The sequence below is a fragment of the Pygocentrus nattereri genome, chromosome 29 (assembly GCF_015220715.1).
Source record: "Pygocentrus nattereri isolate fPygNat1 chromosome 29, fPygNat1.pri, whole genome shotgun sequence".
NCBI lineage: Eukaryota > Metazoa > Chordata > Actinopteri > Characiformes > Serrasalmidae > Pygocentrus > Pygocentrus nattereri.
Window position 1 is genome coordinate 18,585,725 of NC_051239.1, and position 21,739 is coordinate 18,607,463.

Consider the following 21,739-nt stretch of genomic DNA (forward strand, 5'->3'; position numbering starts at 1 on the left):
CCCCGAATCCCTCTATCCTCTCTTCCTCTTCTCTCTCGTTGCACATCCATTAGGCCGCTCATGCGTACTCATTGATCACAGTCCCTATGGTGAGAAAAGAGTGACGCTGCGCTCAACTTCAGCCCTGCTCTCTGTGGAAAGACCTGATCATAGTCCTAGAATTGGCATTTTTCAGTCAATGAAATCAAATAAGTTTAGGCTGAGATTAGAGCTGACACTATCAATTATATTAGTAATTGAGATATTGATTATATTAGTTTGACAGTCAGTCGAGCGTCAGTCTTGGCAATATGATAATGCATCATAGAGGTGGAGATGTAACTGCGCTGTTTGAACACCCAGTTTCATTAGAAATTTGATCAGTATTTACAGGATATTTTTCATTTATATAATCAAATTCAATATTTTTTCCCTGTAATTCTTTAAGATGATTAACTAGCACACTTTTGGCTCTCTGGGTGTGAACCTTTGCTAGGGAGCAATGATGGGCAAAAGTGGAGGGATGACGAAACAATTCACACATCTCCACAAAGACAAGATAAAACAGACAGCACAACAATGTATATCAAAAAGATCATCTACAAGTCCCACAATACAAAAACAGATTTTAACTCAATGAAAATACGTAATACATGTAATAAATGCTGGCTTGCTTTCCCACCCGTGAAGACCAAAGTCCAGTATGCATCTGGCTTTGTAAATTAGTCACATTTCCTCTGGAATATATTACATCAGTGTTATTGAAGGGAAAAACTATTGCATAGTTCAGCTAAGGGGCCCCCAGAAAGGTATAAATTGCTACTGTGAAAAAGTAAAAATATACTTCAATAAAATAAAATAAAAAAAACATGAAAACAAACAAAAATGTGGCAAATAAATGGTAAATATTTGCAAAAAAATGCAAATAAATTGATTCATGAGGAAGATCGTTTTTAATGGATGTTTTTCTTAATTGAGTAATTGAGTCTTATGGAGGAATCATAACTCTCTAGTTGGAACGGGGCTCCTTTTTGAGTGTGTGGCTGTGCTTTAACTGAGTAAAGGTGAACTGGTCTTGGTGAAGGAATGGTGTGGGAAGCACTACTAGGAGAGACTTTTGAAGACACACTTTTACGCCCACATACAAAATCGCTTTAATAAAACACGATGCTTCTCACTGAGCACTTTGAGGGCCACCAACGTTATAGATTCATTCTGTCCCATTTGAATATTTTAGTATCAACTTGAACAGATATCTGGTTAACTGTGAAAGAAGAAAAATTAAATTCATATTTCATAATACACAACCATAATAATCTGGTTCTGTGTTTCTCCTTAGTGGGAGATCCTGAAAACACAGAAAGATATTTTAACTGTTTTTAGTTTTAGCTAACCCCAGCTAGAACAAAGCACCATTCGCTTATTTTCTTTCCGATCAGAAGTATAAGGTATTAGTTCATCAGCATTCGGGAACCTGTCCTTGCACGGTAAAACTTATTTAGTAGCAAGAGTTGCAAATGGCCAGACATGACCAGCAGAATGTGTACATTCAGAGTGGCAGGACAAGAAGGCTGTGAGTTGTGGAAGCTTCGGCTTACTGTAAAGAGTGAGAGGGGGGCAGGGAGGAGGAAGAGAGGAAGGATTTTATCTTTCTCTCACTCACTCACTCTTCCATAATTTGCTTTCTCTCTCCCCCTCTCTCCCTCTAGCAGGTCAGCTTGATAGACTCTCATCTAATTGAATCAAATCGACTCTCTTTACGGCTTGCCTTGACACTGCTGTCCTGCGTTTCATGATTGAAGCGTTAAGTCTACCAAGGTGTTTTTCACAAGCTCACGCACACTGGCTTCTCGACACAGGCAAATGCCATGCTACAATGGGTGAACCGTGAAGGGCAAGCACTTTCTGGTTAAAGCTGGTGGAAAAGGACTCCACTGAACCTTTCTTATTAAGCAGTAATCTGTATTTTGATATAAAAAACGTTTATATTTGATAGTTGCAGCCCTAGTGAGGACACTCAGGTCCTTTTGCGTGACTTTCGGGTGTAAATTGTACATTCATACATCGCATTTGACGTACAAAGCTGCCACACAAATGTGCACTTTAACATGCACGATGCCTTTCTTTTCCTCAGGCATATGCATTCGAAGGGGGATCAGGCAGAAAACGGATGGAGATATTGAAAGTGTGGCTATTTACACATTTCGATTGATATGCTAACAGTGTAACAATTGGTGGCATCTGTTTTTTTCTTTGCCTGTTAAAACCAGGTGTGAATTAGTGGTGGTCTCACAAAGACGTGTTATTCAGAAACGTCCTTAACTTCCTTTAACTGTGGCAGCAGACGCAGGGGCTAGACAGAGGCACAAAGCTCAAATATGATGAACTCTCAGGATCGGACACGGTGCAAAACTCACTTAATGCACCTGCAATGTGTGCTCACAAGCTATTGATCCTTAAACCCGAACAGAATCACACCTCTGTAGAATTATTTGAAAGAAGTTCACTTTTCAACCTCCCTTTTGTCTTGAGCTTGTTTAGGACTCCACCGTTTCAGTGCAGTTAGTAGGTGGTCCTAAATGGAGCATTCATTTTACACCTAGCCCTTAGTCCTTATTTGCTTGCAGCACTTACCAAAAGCATCTGAATCTGATTTGTTTGTTTCTGTTTAGTGGATTTTATGTGTAATGCTATAATATTATTGTAGGAAATAGCTGGTTAAACTAAGGACCAATAAACAGTATTAGAGTTTACTGAAAGCTGTGTTGGGAAGCCCTACCATACAATCAGTTTTAGCTTTACAGTCTATGAAGATTATTCCAGTGAACATTGCTGTACCCTATTCTCATATCACAGACCATAGCTTTATTAAAGTCTGTAACCAGATTTGGACCGTTACATTTGTCATTCGTGTCTCTCTTTCTTGAGAGCGCTGCAATCTGCCACAATACACAAGCCTTTTCTAGTGAACACTGTAGATCACTGCGCTAGCTGAATATGCACCAAACTGCATTAAACTAGGTTCATTTTTATGCAACAGATACAGAAATGCTAACTAACGTTATTGTTGGACACTCAGCCACTGAAATTGAAACTTCACAGACTCTCTCAACTCTCATTGTGAAAACAGCTGCTCTCTGCAGTCAGAAACGAAAGCCGCTCATCATATAAGTGATTTCTCAAAGTCCTTTTGGACCATTTTTTAAAATAATGTTTTTTAATAAGATTTTACCTTATAAGGATTTGGGGATTCCAAGTTTAACATTAAATTTGCAGTAGACAGGCAAATGGTGGGGACCGACGGGCCTCTCCTACATAGACATACATATGTATAGGGCATTCTGGGCAAGAGTAGACAATGAATCATACAAAAAATAAAAATAAAATTATGCATAATGCAGATCAACAGTTCATTTAAATACATAAATACATAAACATTCTCTAAATAAGATTATAAGACTGCAAAAGGGAGTACATGCTTGCAGATTTTCCAGGGATGTCTGATTGTGGTAGCGCAAGTTGTATATAGTAACAATATGTATAGCTGAAGTGGCAGCACACTGTAGGTTCTTAAAGGATAATGAAAATGGTTCTATATACCATGAACACTCAAAGAACCCTTTGCATGATTGTTTTATAACATGCTGTAGATGGTTCTGTATAGAAACTTTTCAAAAAGGGTTTATATATATATATATATATATATACACACAGAGAGTGAGAGTGAGAGAGAGAGAGAGAGAGAGAGAGAGAGAGAGAGAGAGAGAGAGAGAGAGAGAGAGAGCACTTCTATTGTTTTGATATGAAGCTTGTTACAATCCCTGCGATGGACTGGTGACCTGTCCAGGGTGTTTCCTGCCTTCTGACCACTGGGGTAGGCCCCAGTAACCCCTGAGGGAGAAGCAGCTTAGGGTTCTTTAAATGTTTATGGTTCTATATAGAACCAGTTTCTTTACTAAAGAACCCTTGAAGAACCGTGTTTTAAGAGTAAGAGAGAGTAAGGGAGAAAGAGAGAGAGAGGAACAGTAAATTGTTGTGCGTTTGGTTGCTCTGTGTATCTTTTGTATCTTTTTTATGTGCATAAATTGTAGCTCTGCAAGCAATCCTGTGTGCAGGCCTGTGTATGTGTGTGTGAGTGTGTATGTGCCAGGCCTGAGTCACAGCACAGCCTAAGGCTAGTGTTAGGGCAGAGCACAAGTCAGATAAGACTTCGTGGAGTGTATCCGTTATCGAGTGTATGTTTGTGTATGTGTGTGTGTGGGTGTGTGTGTGTGTGTATGTGTGTGTGTGTGAGCTTGTTTTATACATAGGATAATTGATTGCCTTTAATACATCATCTTTGCAGGCTTCTTCAAACCATGCCATCTGCCTGCAGCTCAAAGCCTTTGGCAGACTGAAAGAACAGAATAGAAGCATAACCAGAGAGAAATTTGCCTGGGCTCATGTGCTTCAAAAGAAGAGAGAGGCTTTGAAGAAGCCGGGGGGGCCGGATTTGTATGTTAAAATGGCCGTAGGAGATCGTAGTAAACCGGTCGCGATCATTTAATGAGTTTAATGAGTTCCTGCCATTTGACATTAGCTTCATTCCTGAAGCACCTTTTAAAAGTTCTGTCTCTGAACAGTTTCACCACATTCAAAACATATAGAAAAAACAAATGGTCAGACTAAGATTTCAAAAATGCTTTTTTTATCCTCCCAAATATCGAAAATGAAAAAAAACAAAACATTTTTACATAGAAGTTAAAAAAGGAGTATAGCAGTGTTTCACTTTTATGTTCCAAAGCAGATTGTATCTTTTATCCGATCTGTTATCCATATTGATTTTTTGTGCATTCATATTATTCATTTCAATCTTGCACATTGACAATGTCTTGAATCAATTGCATTTAATTGAATTGAGTTACTTCACACTTTAATGAGTTCTTGCTCCGACATATAGAATAGAATAGAATAGAATTCAACTTTATTGTCATTGCCTATGTCGCAAGTACATGAAAAGCGCTATACAAATAAATTTGATTTGATTTGATTTGAAGTACAAAGCAACAAAATGCAGTTTGCATCCATCCAGAAGTGCTTAGCAGAAATATAAATATTTATGTTACAAATGTACAGTAAGTATAGTATATACAGGTTAAAAATGAGGGGGTATAGACATGAAGGGGGTTATACAAGTTATAAACAAGAATGTACAGGTTATAAGTATATATATATATATATATAGTATAAGTTATATATATATACACACACACACATACATATATATATATATATATATATATATATATATATATATATATATATATATATATATATATATATATATACAGTATATGTATGTACAGAGAGAGAGCGGCATGGACTCTAAAAGACCTCTGAAGATGCACTGTAGTGTCTGATGATACCTGTAGTCCTGTAAGTAGTAAGAAAGAGCCGCCACGGATCAGACTTGTTCCAGCACACCCCACAGATGCTCGATTGGACTGAGATCTGGTGAATTTGGCCAGGGCAGCACCTTGAACTCTTGGCATGGTGCGTCATCCTACTGAAAGAGGCCACTGCCATTCAGAAATATCATTTCCATGAAAAGGTGTTCCTCGTCTAGACCAGTGAGTGTGTTTACATATCTTCTTCCCATAATACATCATGGTGCCGTCACTTCCCCAGGTAAACAGCACACACATATCTGATTGTCCATGTGACATAAAAGAGAACGGGACTGGTTGGAACAGTCAGCGTTTTTCTGTTGCTCCAGGGTCCAGTTCTGGTGCTTGCGTGCACATTGCATGCGCTTTTGATGTTGGACAGGGGTTAGCATGAGCAGTCTGATAGGTCTGTGGCTATGTGTCCCCACATGCAGCAAGGAGAGCTCCACTGTGTTTTGTGACTCATTCCTTCCTTGAACATCATTAAAATTGTCTGTGACCTGAGCCACAGTAGCCCTTCAGTTATTTCAGACCAGACGGGAGAGGCTTTGTTGTCTTCATACATCAGGGAGCTTTGTGAAATACTGACCATAAATGGAGTAAAAAGTAACAAGCAGTTCTTCTCAGAAAAGTTATGGGGTACATAGAACCACCCCCAGCCCTCAGCCATTACCAGCAACTTTTAACAAAAAGAAGGACTGAGTAGCCAAGCCAGGTATTAGACAGTTACTGCAGGTAATGCTAGACTGGGCATACTGGCATAGAAAAACACTACTAATAATGTGATTTGTGTTAATTCTAATATTAATATTATTAGAATTTTCTCAGATGATTAATACTTTTGTGTAGCACACATGAGTCATTCTACTGAATTGGTTCAGGCAGAGTTGAAGCATTTTTATTTTAAAATTAAACTTTCAAATCTTTCAATTTGATTCAAATCTTTCAATTTCTTTTTATAGAACATTATATATATATATATATATATATATATATATATATATATATATATATATATATGTATATATATAAATTTTGAGATTAGGGTTTTGGACAGCTAGCTTTTAATAGAAAATACCTTATAAATGATGATTTTATATATATATATATATATATATAAACTAAATTTAAAACCTTAAATATTTACAAAGATTATGTTATCTATTTAAATCGAAGAGATTAACAGAGATAGTAAGAAGCTATATATATTATATATATATATATATAAATATTTAAGGTTTTAAATTTAATTTCTTTTTTTTCTGTGAAAGGGCTGTTAAATCTAATTCAGTAGAGTGGTCCTTTTATATATATATATATATATATATATATATACGTATTATTATTATCATCTTCATCATCTACGGCAAATATACAGGCATGCACATTTTGTTTGTGTACCTTTATCCCAATTCTGTCCTATTCTCCGTAGTGTTTTGGCCACTGGGTCATGAGCAGAAAGCTCCAAGCTGGAGAAACGTGTGACACGACAAGTTACAAAAATGAGCCAACAGTTCCTCCGTCTGTCCTCTCTCGCAGTTCCTCTTCCTTGTCTCTGTCTCTCTGTCTCCATTTCTCTTTGTTGCTGCTCCTAGCTTCAGATCATGTTTCCTTTATGTCATTGTTAGTGCTGGTCACTCAGAGTTCACCGGTAATCAGCTGTAAACACAAATGCACACACACAACCATGCATATACACACATTTCTATGCACTGTAGTGCGTCACAGTACTGTAAACTCAATGCCAATGTTAAAGTAAATAAGGGCCGGCAAATACAAAGTGAGTGTACTGAGCCAAATGCTTACATACATTACCAGTTCTTTTGGTAATATGAAAGCAGTTGTATTGCAGATTAGTGTATTAAAGAGTTATGGGGGGGGGGGTAATACATTTATATTAATGTGATATAAATGTATTACATTAAAAATATTACAGTAAGCTCCTGAGCAGGTGTGCAGTAAAGTTTATTTCATTTTGCTGTTCAATCAAGAATGTATTTCATGCAATAAAAGCCGTAGTTGGACACAGCAGACGCATTTGATGGAAATGGCCTATACAGTCTAAGCAGAGCAGTGGAACCTCTGAAAGTAGCGATCTGCAGCTCTATGTACTTTAAACGAGCGAAAATATCAATGAAGTGAGCTTATTTATTAAACTTATTAAACACTTTAATGTATGAACATTGTCCTGTGCACCATTTGTATCCTTCCAGATACAACTAGATAACCTTAGTCTTATATTTCATCAGTAATTTCACTACGTTGTGAACATTTTGAGGTATTTTTTTTAGTAAATGACGTCAACAATAAAAATCCATGCAGACAGTTTACATTTTTTTATTACTAGTCTTTAAAGCCCATATTATAATATGACTGTCTGGTGCAACTTCAAAAGCAGTAAAATATCAATAATGAGATTATACCTTAATAAATGAATAGCCAGGTATGCCTTGTATTTTAAGCGGGGATTAAATTTTGAGTCTAGCAAAATATTTTAAATAAGAGGGTGGTTGTTGTTGTAGCATGTAAAACCGTAGCTAAAGTTCCAGTACTGTTAACTTTGCGGTCCATACAGTCCTTATGATGTGGTGAAATCTGACACATTTGCACACTGGCAACTATTCAGCCTACAGCAGTTTAGCCACACCCATTCGCACTGAAGTTGTAAGGAGTGTTTAAGTCAGGACTGTGTTGGAACAAGGTATAATAGGTAGAAGCCAATCAAAACAGAGTTCATTTCTATATTAAAGCCAGAAAGACATAGTAAAATGAACATCCTTTATTTAAAGGGTAATTAACCACACAAATGTTATAGCTGGACCACAAGGGAAAAAATATAAAACAAGAAAAATTGTAGATATGGGCCCTTTTAATAACTTACCGTTAGTCCCAGCTGTTATCAGCTACATTATGATATTTAAATTCACTTCGTCTGTATTGTCTATAAAATGACTAACTTTTGAATGGTGGTATATTTTAGTCATTAGCTGGTTGTGGGTTTGCCTTTGTTGCTCGTTTTGTACAGGCTTATGAAGCTGCAGTCTCTAAAGTCTTACATTTATGTAGCCGGTTCTAATCTCTACACCATAGTCCAGGTGTTCTTCCAAACCTGATCTATGTGTTTGTGTGTGAATTAGAGGCACAATAGAGTGGTCTGGGCTAAGTGTTCCATTCAGACGCATGCACTGGGTCTGCCCCATGCTCAGTCAGCTGGTTATATACTGAAGAATAGAAAGCCATTTACCCCCCACTAATACAATGAAGACCATGTGTCTGCTTGTGTGTGTGTGTGAGTGCATTTGTGTGTTATCAGTGTGTGACAGTGCTAACATCTGTGTAGTTGTGACCTCTTGTTACGCACACACTCGGGTTCTTTGATTAAACACAAAGCGTGGTGGTCACTGCAGGTTAAGATAAGCGTTTTTACAGTTGAAATGATCAGGAAAAACATGCAGCTTTCCAAGTGAACATGTCCAAAGCCATGTAAATATGGAAGACTCTGTAGGCTGCCGTGCGTCACCATTAGATCTTATTTCAAAGGAATATCTAAAGCACTGGTTTTACAGATATTTAATGACGGGGTTAACGTGAGATTATGATTCTGTCTTGCTTTAAGTTTTTCAACAAAATCTGTAAATTAAATCTAGATATTTTCCCACATCTATCAAATTCAGTGTTTTTTAGTTCTGATGATCATCCCAATTACAAATTTAGGCTCATCTGTTCATAAAACCTCAGATGTTTAGTTTCAGTGCAGATTTTCTTCTTTATTGTCTTTCTTTTTTATCAGTAACGGCTCCTTGACAGCTACATCCTTTCAAACTGAGTTGTCTTCTCAGATGTGTTCTTGCTCAGATGTAAAGCAAGAGGAGTTTTTTTCTCTCATATCTCTCAAAGATGAAAGCTTTACGTACTCTTTATCTGCTGAGCTTGGTTTTTCATGGTCCAGTTTTGGAAACTATTTTTTAAATACTTTTTTCCTTTCATTTTCTCCTTCTTTATGCGAGTGAATAGGGTTGGGGAACATGATAAACAAACTGTATCATGATCCTTAGACATTTTAATGATGCACAATATGCAAATATTGACATGCAGACAATATCCACTAGTAGTGCCACATTTAAAAACTCTTAGTATAACAATTTGTATATAACATTTGCTTTTCTAAAACCAGTTAAACAGAATGAATGCTCTTTGTAATGAAGCATGCAATCTTTTATCTGTATTCTCAGAATTATGTCCTTTTGCTATTTAAGATGCCTATCTTAAAGATGAGAAATCTGCAAGGAGGCTATAAAGTTTGTTTGGGTAGTTGTTTTTGTCAGTGTTAGCCTCTTTAAAGGGCAGCATAATATCAGTGACTTCTTTGGTAACAGCTTTTGTTGGAGGACTCAGACTTTAAGATTGGAAATATGGAAGAGTCGGGGGGGCAGTAGAGCAGAAAAGCAGGTTGAGCAGGTTGGGATAGTGTAGTGGGTAACACCTCTGCCTTCTATGCTGTAGACAGGGTTCAATCCCCCCCTGGGGAAGCACCCTACACTATATCAATAAGAGTCCTTGGGCAAGACTCCTAACACCACCTTGGCCTTCCTGTGTAAAATGATCAAATTGTAAGTCGCTCTGGATAAGAGCGTCAGCCAAATGCTGTAAATGTAAATCAGAAAAGTAAAGAGTGAACAAGTTAAAACTACACTATGTAAGTTTAGGTCATTTACAGCCCTGTTTGCTGATAATGAGTAGTTGCCTTTAATGTGCTGAAGAACATTCAGTAACACGGGTTGTGCTTTGGACCCCTTCCCCAAGCGGATGGATCTGATGTTTATGAGTGTGTTGAAAAAATATTTGACAAGAATTCAGTTCAAACTTGGGTAACATGAAGATTTAAGTGACTTCTCTACTGTTGTCCTCATGTCTTCCACAGCAAGATGTTTATTTTGCATTTGAGACCTACGTATTGAGCCAGGCCTTCTTTTTGACACTGTATGTACAATAGTACATAAAGATGTTTGTTGTGGTTCAAATAACTCTTAGGAAATCCAACCCAATTCCTAAATTATTGTTTCAGGCTTTACAGGGTGAATCGCAATGGTGCACACACGATATTTTAATGTTTTTTATTTGACTCAGTAATATTCTTCTTTTAATATTGACAAAAAAGCTTACATAGTGTTAAAAATAAACAAGTCATACTCACTGGCCATTTTGATTGGAAATGAAATGAAATCAATAAAGGGTGTATAGAATCAGTAGGAAAAGTGTTGTAACTGATATATTAACAATGTCATTTCAGCATTAGTATCAGTGCAGTGTGTCACCATAATAATATATCCTGCATGCTGGTCAGATATATTATGTGCACCGTCTGCCACCCCTGAATAAAGCAGAGGCAGCTGTCTCCAAGTGACCTAATGCTTCCCAAAGCTTCTTAGATGAATCAGGGTGGCCTCAGCTCAGATGAATAAACGCATGCGCTGTCCCTATTCATTATAACCAGGACCAGAACACAAGGGGTTGCCTGGGCAACCAAGGGAATTACACAACGGCGAAGAGTTGTTTTTTTCTTGTTGTGAAGTACGGAGACTCTAAAAGGGCACATTTCGGCTTCACTGTATTGTGGTAAAGCTCTGTACTCTTTAAAGAGTGCTTGCAGAACTGTTGGTGGGTTCATGCAGCTCTGGACAAATCAATTCATCAATTAAAAACATTTTCCCTGAAAATCGGATGGATTCAGAGGAAGGTTCCATTTGAAGATTATTTGCAAAATGACAACAAGCAGAAATAACAATACTGTGTAAATTAGGGATGCACTGATATAGAATTTCTGGGCCAATATGATGACTGATAATTAACACCTTCTTGTAGCTGATACTACAAATTATCGGCACACGTTCTTTTTCTGCGAAACTTCTGCAATCCGTGTATGACAATTACTGTAAACCTTTATTATTTTATGTGAATGTATCAGATGCTCTTATCTACAGCTGTTTACAGTAGTAGGTGGATGCAGCCTTAATTATCCTGTCCAGTGACCCTTATTTAATGATGCACCAAACTGAGCTGACAACAAAGACAGTTAATAAAATTGGCCTATAGAATGTACAGTATGTATCTGTGAAATCCAGCCCTAAAATCAATCAAATATATAGTTGAACAAAATATTTGAAAATCTTTTCCATCTACAGGGAGATTCACTCGAAAGAGGCCTCGAATGTTCTGTAATACGTCTTGCTATGACAAAGCAATCTGAGCAAAACAATGTACAATGTACCACTCATATGAAGCTTCGAACAACCCGGGATGCCCCTGAGTCGGAGCGACGAGGTAGGCGCCGGACAGCTGTTGCAACGTTTAACCTCTCTTTACAACTTCCAGGTGCATACCCCTGTACCCCTTCATGTGTCTGGCAGAAAACAGAGATCACTTAAAGCATTGCATATGATATGATTACATATACGTCAAGGTATGTAATGTATTCACGTTGGTTCAGATTGCTTCATCCTAACAGGAGATACAGAATATTCAGAGCAGAATCTCCCTGTTGTTTATGATATTTAAATCCACATTGTACTAGTTATTATTATATATAAAACAACTGGGGAGCGATTAGTAGTCTGTTTCAGTTTACAGTAATGTTCATTGTATGGTAATTAACTTTTTTTATACTATATATATATGTGTGTGTGTGTGTGTGTGTGTGTGTGTGTGTCTGTATATAATGTCTTGAGTCCCTAGAAACTCACAAACTTCTTAATTGTCATAATATTAAATGCCATATTTGTTTTAAGTAAATTGCAGTTCATGAAAATCATTTCCTGTTGTGTCTTGTGTGTTGTTGATGTTTTCGTTACTCAGTGGTCTGGTGGACCCACCACATTATTTGTTTCCTAAGTCAGTATAGCCAGAACAATGTATGTAAAAATACCAGATGTTTAAAATATCACAAGTGTCTAGCTTAGGGTTCTCCTTTAGCAGCTGTAGCCAGTCAGCAGCCTGTCTATGTTGTCCACCCTAACATACACACATATATAACACCTACAGACACAGACACACACACACACACACACACACACACACACACACACACTATCAGCAGGCCATGTAGGAGGAGAGCAGAGTGAAGGGACACAGCACCTCTACACTTTTATTCCCTGCAGGTTCACCCCATCACCACATGTATAATATAAATGTACAGGGGGTAAAAATGTGTCATTTTATGTGTTCTTCACAGAAAATGAGCAAAGGCCAAGGAATCTAGGGTTGGTATAATAATAAATTACATTGTTTTTCTTTTGGTAAATATTTAAAATGGATTAGATGCCAACACCACACAGGGGTTAACTGTACTGTGTTAGAACACTCCATCATGTGCCGCAGGATGCACGTCCTGAAAGGCTGCTGAGAAAACCAAACTTCCACAAAAGCACCACGAATTTGAGTAATCACTTTAACGCCTGAGCATGGATGGCCTACCGTGTCCAACAGAGAGATTTTCATTGTTCAAACAGGATTAATCTAGTCATCCTGGTTTATTGTGGCTATTCTTACTGCAGGGGCTAAGCCACGGGCATCTGGTCACCTGCCGATTGTATCACACGCTCAATTACAGGCTACGTTACCCCCTGCTCTCATTACACTAATGACCTGCCGTCCCTGTCTCAGGGCTGTTTTTCTGAAAGGATTTAATTAGACTCCTCAGTGTCTCTTCTTTTTAGCTCTCTCTGCTTTAACCACTCTCTGCAGTCCCTCTTGCTTCATATATGTCCTTAACACTTGTTCTGTTGATTCTTCTGGTAATTGTAAGAAAGGTCAAACGTGATGGATTGAAAGCACTGTAAGAAGACATTAGCAGTTCTAATTTGCAATGTTCACGCATCGGCCCACTTTATTTAGTAGGAACACCGTTGTAGTTCCACTTTGCATGTAAACAGTTAGAGACTGTAGCCTGTATCCGGTCTCCATCTGTTGCCATGCAAGATTTGTGTTAGCCATCTTCTGGCACTTTATCAGTGGTCAGTTTCTAACCACAGAACTGCTCATGCTTGTATATTTTTGCATTGCTTAGCAGTGACACTGAAGCGTGCCTGATGCACATCTACCAGGACGATATCCACTACTATACCACTACCACTACAGGTTTTTCATAAAAAATGAATGGTGAATTGAAACAAATAGAAAATAAATCTCTCTTCTTTTGCTTTTTTCTTTTTACAGGAAACAGTAGAATATGCCTTCCTGATCATTTTCACTATTGAGACCTTTCTGAAGATCATAGCCTATGGATTGGTGATGCACCAGAACTCCTACGTTAGAAACGGCTGGAACATGCTGGATTTTGTAATTGTTATAGTGGGGTAAGTAAACGAATAAATTACTTCTCCGTAACAGCACATTTTTTCACAAACACGGCATCACTCCACTGAGACGCTGTTGCTAAGCAATGACTTTGACAGCTGTAGGAGACACTCAGACCATTTGAACGTTTTTCCTTCTTACTTTGTGCACAAACAGAAAATGGACACTTTTAAGATCACACTTGACCTCCAGCCGATTTGGTGAGACCCTGAAGATGGTATTCAGTTCATTTCGGGCTAAATCCAGGTTGTTTAGGTGTTCTTCTGTTACAGCTGCCCACTGAAAAGTTTCTTTAGTAGTAATCCCCAAACGGGCCACTGACTTGCTTTTGGGGCGGTCATGGTCTGGAGGATAGGGAACCAGCTCTGTTACCAGAAGGTCACCGGTTTGACACCCAGAGCCAATAGTACATGACTGAGGTGTCCTTGAGCAAGACACCTAACCTAACTAAGGATAGGGCTGCCCACCGCTCCGGGCAAGTGTGCTCACTGCCCCCTAGTGTGTGTGTGCTCACTAGTGTGTATGTGGTGTTTCACTTCACAAATGGGTTAATTGCGGAGGTGGAAATTTCCCCATTGTGGGACTAATAAGGGTCACTTAATAATAATGATAATAATAATGACTGTTTCGGAATTTAGCTTCAGGAGCTGGAAGGTGAACTGCTGGCTGTGCAGCAAGTGAGCGGAGTTCATTACTCTGACACAGCAATGAGCTACTTCTGAAGGAACTAAAATTTGGCAGAAGGAATTGCTAACTTTAAAACTTATTAAGTGCCACATTCATGGCCCAGTTTATTTATTTTTTACTTTATTTACTTAACTATTTTTGCAAATAGCATCATGGCTGTGATGATCTAGGGCACTTTCCTTCGGCCAAATCACAGCAGTGATGTTATTTTATGATAACACACTCCTTCTCGTGTTCTGTTCTCCAACAGACACTGTGAAACAGAAAGGATGCTCAGACTTTTAAAGACACATTCATAAAACTCAGCAGTAACAGCACTACGCCATGCAAAATGTGCGGCATGGTAAATAAGACCTATTCATAAAGTCACTATGCACAATACTGCAGTGCTTTCAACTGTGTTTTCACACAAGAGACCATCAAAAGCAACATGTAAATAAGATCATACATGTTTAGGACCCATGGCAAGTGAAGCTCCAGTTGGCTGCCAAAATGGGCACAATGAAATAGAGGAAAACAAAGAAAATAAAAATCTCTGAAACAGAACTACAGATTATAAGGGAAGCAGGGCTGAAAAATAATAGCAAATTTTTTGGTAAAGAAGCTTTTAGTTTTTAATCAAGAAACAAAGCGTCTTTATCAAAAAAGTTATTGATACAAGAAAAATGATGTGTGTACAATTCAAACTGTAACATCATAAAATTAAAATATTAATTAGATTTCTGTAAGGGGGAGCGAGGAGGCGGACGCATACGCGGAGATAAGCGAGATTTATTACGGGCAAATCCAGGGTCGTAGTCAGAACAGTCCAGGGTCAATGAGCCGACACGGACAGATCGAGGGTAAGACATGACGAAAACAACCAGAACCAACACAAACAAAGACCAGGTACAACGATACAATGATACAAAGATACAAAGACTGGCAAACGCAAAGGGCAAACACAGGGCTTAAATACACGTAACAATGAGGGACAGGTGATAACAATCAGGGGCGGAGTTACAAGACCAAAACATGAGCACATGGACAGGACTGGGAGGAGCCAACCGTGACAATTTCATTTCACACTGGCAAGAATTCAAGCCTTTTTCCAGTTTTCCATTTCAAGTTTTATTGCACTAGCCATTTTTACAATGGAAACTGTAATTGAAGTTCTGAAATTTTAATTAGGGTTTTAGGTTTTATTTCCTACTTTTCTTGGTCTTAGGTACATTTTAAAATTTAAAATTTTAGATTTAATTTAAAATTAAAATTCCACTACCAAATACTAAATATCACTAAGTAAATAATCCGTTTTTATTTACACGAAAGAATATTTACTAGCCAGAATGTCATTTTCACATTTAAATAGTTTTCCTTTGTAAATATAAAAATGGGAGCAACGAAATAAATTCAAACAAATAGAATCTCAACATTAAAAAGTCAAATTACTTATTTAACTACTAACTTACATATTAATGCTCACTTATTTGGATTACAAGCTAAACCTACTTTCCGTACCCAGGAGGATATTTGTGAAACATTGAATTTGCCACAGGAGGAAGAGGCTGTTTTCAGTACAGTGTCAGTCAAAAGTGTGAGAGTAATCTGTTAGTAATATCTTCCGCTGTCAAACCTAAATCTCCTTATGAACTCCTACAGCAGAAAATGTAATTTAATACACATCAGCTTCTTACCAAGTAAAGTACAGGCAGAGTGGTTCAGGCATTACTTTTCGCAGTGTTGTGTTCTGAATCACGTTTTAATGAGATGCCTCTCATCACGCTAGTGGTAAAACTCACCAGTAATCCTCATTTATGAATGAACAAACGGGTTTCCGCCACGCTACCTGCTCTTAACGTTACATAAGTCTGGCTACTTCATTTTATGAATCAAAAGTATGTGAACACCACATCTTTATCTCATTTGAAATCAGTATTAATATGGAGTTAGCATCCCATTTCGCTGCAATAGCAGCCTCTGCTCTTCTTAGAAAGTCTTTCTATTAAATTTTGGAAGCACAAATTCTAGAAGCCTTGAATTCTCATTGACTGAGCCACAAGCGTGTTAGTGAGGTCAAGCACTGATGTTGAGCATCAAGGCCTGTCCTGCAGTCGTCGCAGGACATTTCATTCCAAAAGTGTTGGATGGGGTTGAGGTCTGTGCATGCCCGTCATAATCTTCCACACCAAGCTATTATTATAATAACCTATTATTAATGGAGCTCACTTGCAGGGGGTCATTGTCATTCTGAATCAGGATAGGGCCTTCCCTAAAACTCTTGCCTATTTTTATAGAAAATACTGTGTACTATATAAGAGTCCCTTCACTATAAAAAGGGACTAGGCCCAACCTATGAAAAACGGACTTAGACCATTATTCCCCTTCCACCAAACTTATGGTGGTCACTTGTAAATCACTTACAGAACACAAAGTCCTAAGATGTATGTCGTGGGGCTCTTTGGCATCTGCACTTACATACATTTTAAAGAAAATGAAGACTTTGGCCTTGCAGGACAAGCAAGGTAATACAATTTACCTTCTTAGAACTGAAAAATTGAACATCTGTCACCTCAGATCTATTTGATACATTCATTCTGATCATAGCAGTTTTGTTTTACCGTGGAGGCTTTCTGATGATTCTGTTTCTGAGTGCAGTGCCTCATCTAAGAAAACATTGCATAATAGTACTGCCCTGTCTCTTGAACCCAGTGACATCATGTTGTCATAGCGATGGCTCCCACACAGAGATTTAATGCCTCTTCTATCACGCGAGTCAAGGCTACGCGTTCTGGAGCTCCCCACCTTGCCTTTTAAAGCTACACTTCCGCTGTCACTGTTAGACCAATGAATGATGAGCAAAGGATTCACCAGGATGTCTTATTATTCTAGATTTATTTTCTTTGTTTATTTATTCCTACTATACATAGTGTTTTTACAGTGATGCTTGAGTATGCCTCAAAATGCTTAGGTACAATGCATATGCAGTTAGTAAAAAAAAGACAAAAAAAAAACAAAAAGCAGCATTTTAAGTAGTGCAGCTTAATTTTATATTGTTTTGGATTGGAGACACTGGAGATTTGGACACTAGACAGACATTCAGCCTAGTATCAGCCAAATTTGGGTGTTTGATTTTAACACACACACAGATTTCACATGAACACATAAAATTGATTCATAAAAAATAAAGGTGATTTTAGCTGTCAGTTTTAAATTAAACAGTAAAAATGTATCTAATAGAACAATAATAGACAAAGCATCGCTTTTTAAAGATGTTAAAGAGTGCAACTGGGAAAAGATAAAAAATAAAGAAACCTTTAAAAGGATTTTGAGCATTTAGTGTTTCCACCCTTTACCTTTATTACAACATCTGCTCTTTTTACGAGACTTGATTTCAAATTTTACAAAGAAGTTTGCAGGGACACTTTTTTCCCCCACACCTCGAAAGTTCAGTCTTAGAGATCAGAGATTTTCTGGCTAAAGCAGACCTGGAGAAACTCATCCACGCCTTTGTTTCTAGTAGGATTGATTTCTGTAATGGGCTCCTAACTGGACTCCCAAAAAAGACAATCAAACAGCTTCAGCTGATTCAAAACGCAGCTGCCAGAGTCTCAGTAGGAGTAAAAGAAGGGAGCACATCACTCCTATCCTTAAATCCCTACACTGGATACCAGTATGTTACAGGATAGACTTTAAGGTACTATTACTGGTCTATAAATGTCTTAATGGTGCAGGACCAGTATATTTATTAGATGTGCTCCAGCAATACGAGCCGGGCAGAACTCTCAGATCATCAGGAACTGGTCAGTTAGTGCAGCCTAAGGTAAAAACTAAACACGGAGAGGCGGCGTTTAGCTACTACGCTGCTCTGAAATGGAACCAGTTGACAGAGAGCATCAGAAGAGCCCCAACACTCGAGACTTTTAAACCCAGAATGAAAACCTTCCTGTGTGAGCCTTTAGCTCAGTTTAATCCACTTTTATCCTGTAACGGCACTCTTATCACTCTTATCCTCATTCATTTAACTTCTTCTTTATATCTATTGTTTTAATCATGTTTCTTATTTTTATTCTAATTTTTAATCTCCTTCTTTTAAATTTGATTAACTTCTTTTAAATCTATTGTTTTAATTAAGTTTTTTAATTTTTTTTAATTTACATAAATTTTATTTTATTTACATTAATTACATTTTTCTGTATTTTTTCATTTGTAAAGCACTTTGAATGACCGTTGTGTATGAAAGGTGCTATATAAATAAACTTGCCTTGCCTTGCCTTTTATTTTCTGCTTCTCACAATCCAAAAAATCACATTGAGTGAAGTCTGAACGCTGGAGTGGCCAGTTTATTGTTCGGAAAACAGCAGCTATTTCATTTAATTTGCAAAGTGTAGTTTCAAATACTCAATAATGGCTTCTTGACAGCTACACATCCTTTCTGACCCGTAGTGTTGAGTTGTCTTCTCACAGTGGACCGAAACTCCTGTGATTTTTTTCCGATCTGAAGCAAGAGTAGAGCTAGACTTTCTCCTCTTTCTCCAAAATGAAAGTTTTAAGCTTTAAGCTGGTCTAAGGGCGGCAGGTTTGGTGTGCACCACGGTTGTAATGAGTCCTGTTTTTCTAAATCTTTCTTTATGCAAATGGAATATTTTATATCTGATCTCCTGAAGACTGAATATCTACTGTTTTGCCTGGCTGTTTTGACTGGAAATGAAGTGTCGTCTCTGACATTTGCAAAGTATTGTGTATTGGTTTGTGTATCACATTCTGTACATTATCATCAGACGTAGTGCCTGATTCTAATTATTGCTGATTCATTGAGATGGTCAATTTTAATTGATGATCATGACAGTCGTAGAACTGTATGCCATTGTACTGTTTGTACATACTTCTCATATAATGAATACTTTTGTTTATCTGGTTGCATTCTTGATAAAACTCATGCGTATTTAATCTGTGTGTGTAGCCTGTTCAGCGTGGTCCTGGAATTGATGACCAAAGAAGGCGATTCAAGCCAGTCTGGAGGGAAACCTGGTGGGTTTGATGTTAAAGCCCTGCGAGCATTCCGAGTGCTCCGCCCCCTCCGCCTCGTCTCAGGAGTGCCCAGTGAGTCAGCACCTTGGCATCACTCTAAGAATTTCCCCAGTTTTTACTACAATGAGTTCAAATTGAAATAAGAAATTACATTTGTGAATCTAGCTTGCTTGATCTCACATCAGCCTCAACAAGAAATAGGTTTGAAATCTGAAGATCAGCAGATACAATGCTCTGAATATGGCAGTGTTGTCTTGCTCCCAACCCAGAAGGCCACAGGTTTTCCTTGTTTAACACAGTTATGATTCATCTCGTAATGATCCATCATTGAAAAGGGTGAGGGTAGGAGGAACCTTGAAATAAAACCGCCATAGTATTTGCAATATTTCACCATAGACTGTTGATGGTGTCTGACGTAGAATGTCCAGCAGTGCACTTTTTCTATTACTTATATAACAGCAAAGAACCACAAACACTTTCATCTGATTTACACCTGAACTTGTTTTAACATTGGCTCCAAACTGAGACGTTGTTAATGCCTTGTTAATACTTTTTAATGTGGTTGCAGGTTTACAGGTAGTGCTGAACTCCATCATCAAAGCTATGGTTCCTCTGCTGCACATCGCTCTGCTTGTACTCTTCGTCATCATCATCTATGCCATCATAGGCTTGGAACTTTTCATTGGAAAGATGCATTCCTCCTGTTACGTTAACGGCACACGTGAGTATCCTTAAGCATATTGTGGCTGTCCAATGAAAAACAAGTATCTGCCAAATATGAACTTTACAGGAGAAGGCAAAAACACTCTTACCTTTCAGCATGAGGCAATGTAAAGAGGTTTTGTTCTGATTTTAGAGCATTTCTGTTGGTCCATTCATCATGAAAGGTTTACGCTATGTAAAGGACAGCAGGTTTGTTGAAACTGTGTACAAAACTAAAAATCAACAAAAATGGAGATACATGGTTTTCATTGGACAGTAACGACATGAGCACATGCTTTTTCAGTTCGTCAAGTCTTTCTGACTTTTCTTGCTCTATGCGATCATCAATTGCTTCACTACAATCACTGATTTGAGTATGTGTTGACATATAACCGTATAAACAGCTAATTAGTCAGAGATCCTTGAACAGCCTTGAAGTTTTGGTAAACTCATGAGCAAAGCAGTGGAGTAGTGATACATACTTAAGACTGATTCAAGAAAGGCTCTGTGATTTAATTATTTATGTCATGAGTTTATTAAAATTGCAGTTACTTCTCCTAAAAGTTGACATAAACTGCAGAAAACAAAACTGCAGTTTCCTCGCCAGTTCAGCACATAGATTTTATGTCGTTAAATGAGCCATTAGGGAAATCTCTGGCATTTTGGTGTCTTACCTTTTCAGAAAGCAGGTGAGTCTGCTGTTTGGATTTGCTGTTCAATGCTGTCCCACTCAATATGGACCCAGTTATTAAATCAGAAATATGTGCAACACGTTCATTTAAAGATTTTTGTTGGGTCTTGTACAAAGACATTACAAGTGGATGTGTTTCTCTGTTTCACACCATCTCCTAATGAAAGATCAACCACCACGGTCCGGATAAAAGCTTTTCCACGGAACATGCTGTTGGCCTTGCCATGATGGGATGACTGACTGGTTGGGAATTCTGTGGAAGTAAAAATGCACTCTGGTGAAATGCATTTTCAAAGGCACCTAAATCTTTGTGCAAATGAAATGCAAATAGGAAATCTAAAGTGAATTATTGAATTTATTTTAAGTGGAAAATTATTATTATTTATTATTTTGAGTGGAAAATTTTAATTCAATCGTATGATTATGCTGCTGTTTTGCAGATTGTTTTTTTTTGTCTAATTTTGATATTGATAGGCTTCCATAAAAAATGTAGGATATGGACTCTTTAAATCATTAAATCTGAAGGACTTCCAAACTAGAACATCCAAAGTGTGTTGAAAGTCTGTTACCTTCTGATGCCTGTATTTAAGCTAGAGAGCTGCTAAAAATGGTAATAATTCCTCACTGTTATCTTCCTGCTACCATTATTCTGAGAGACCCATTAGTGCTATAAGAAACATTATCTTAGTGGTGGCAAGCGAATGAACAAATGCTGCTTTCGAAGCAAATTACAAGGTTTCTGCATTAAACACTGCTGTGTAATGACATGTTTGGCTGGCACATGCTCATGATTTTGTGACTGCGTCTGGCTTGCAGCGTTGAAATTGGTCTCACTGTATTGTGCACCACTACAGCCACTGTTGGTCTCTCCAACACCGCACAGTGTATGCAC

General features: G+C 37.9%; 1 protein-coding gene across 2 annotated transcripts in view; it reads left to right on the plus strand.

Moving 5' to 3' along the window:
* Positions 1 to 21,739, plus strand: part of cacna1db (calcium channel, voltage-dependent, L type, alpha 1D subunit, b) — a 150,358-nt gene that overhangs the window by 71,273 nt on the left and 57,346 nt on the right. For both annotated transcript variants that reach the window (XM_037536116.1, XM_037536117.1), the window contains 3 exons: positions 13,617 to 13,756; positions 19,387 to 19,526; positions 20,023 to 20,175. In XM_037536116.1, the coding sequence (XP_037392013.1) occupies positions 13,617 to 13,756; positions 19,387 to 19,526; positions 20,023 to 20,175 (433 nt within the window). The remainder of the gene's footprint in view (positions 1 to 13,616; positions 13,757 to 19,386; positions 19,527 to 20,022; positions 20,176 to 21,739) is intronic.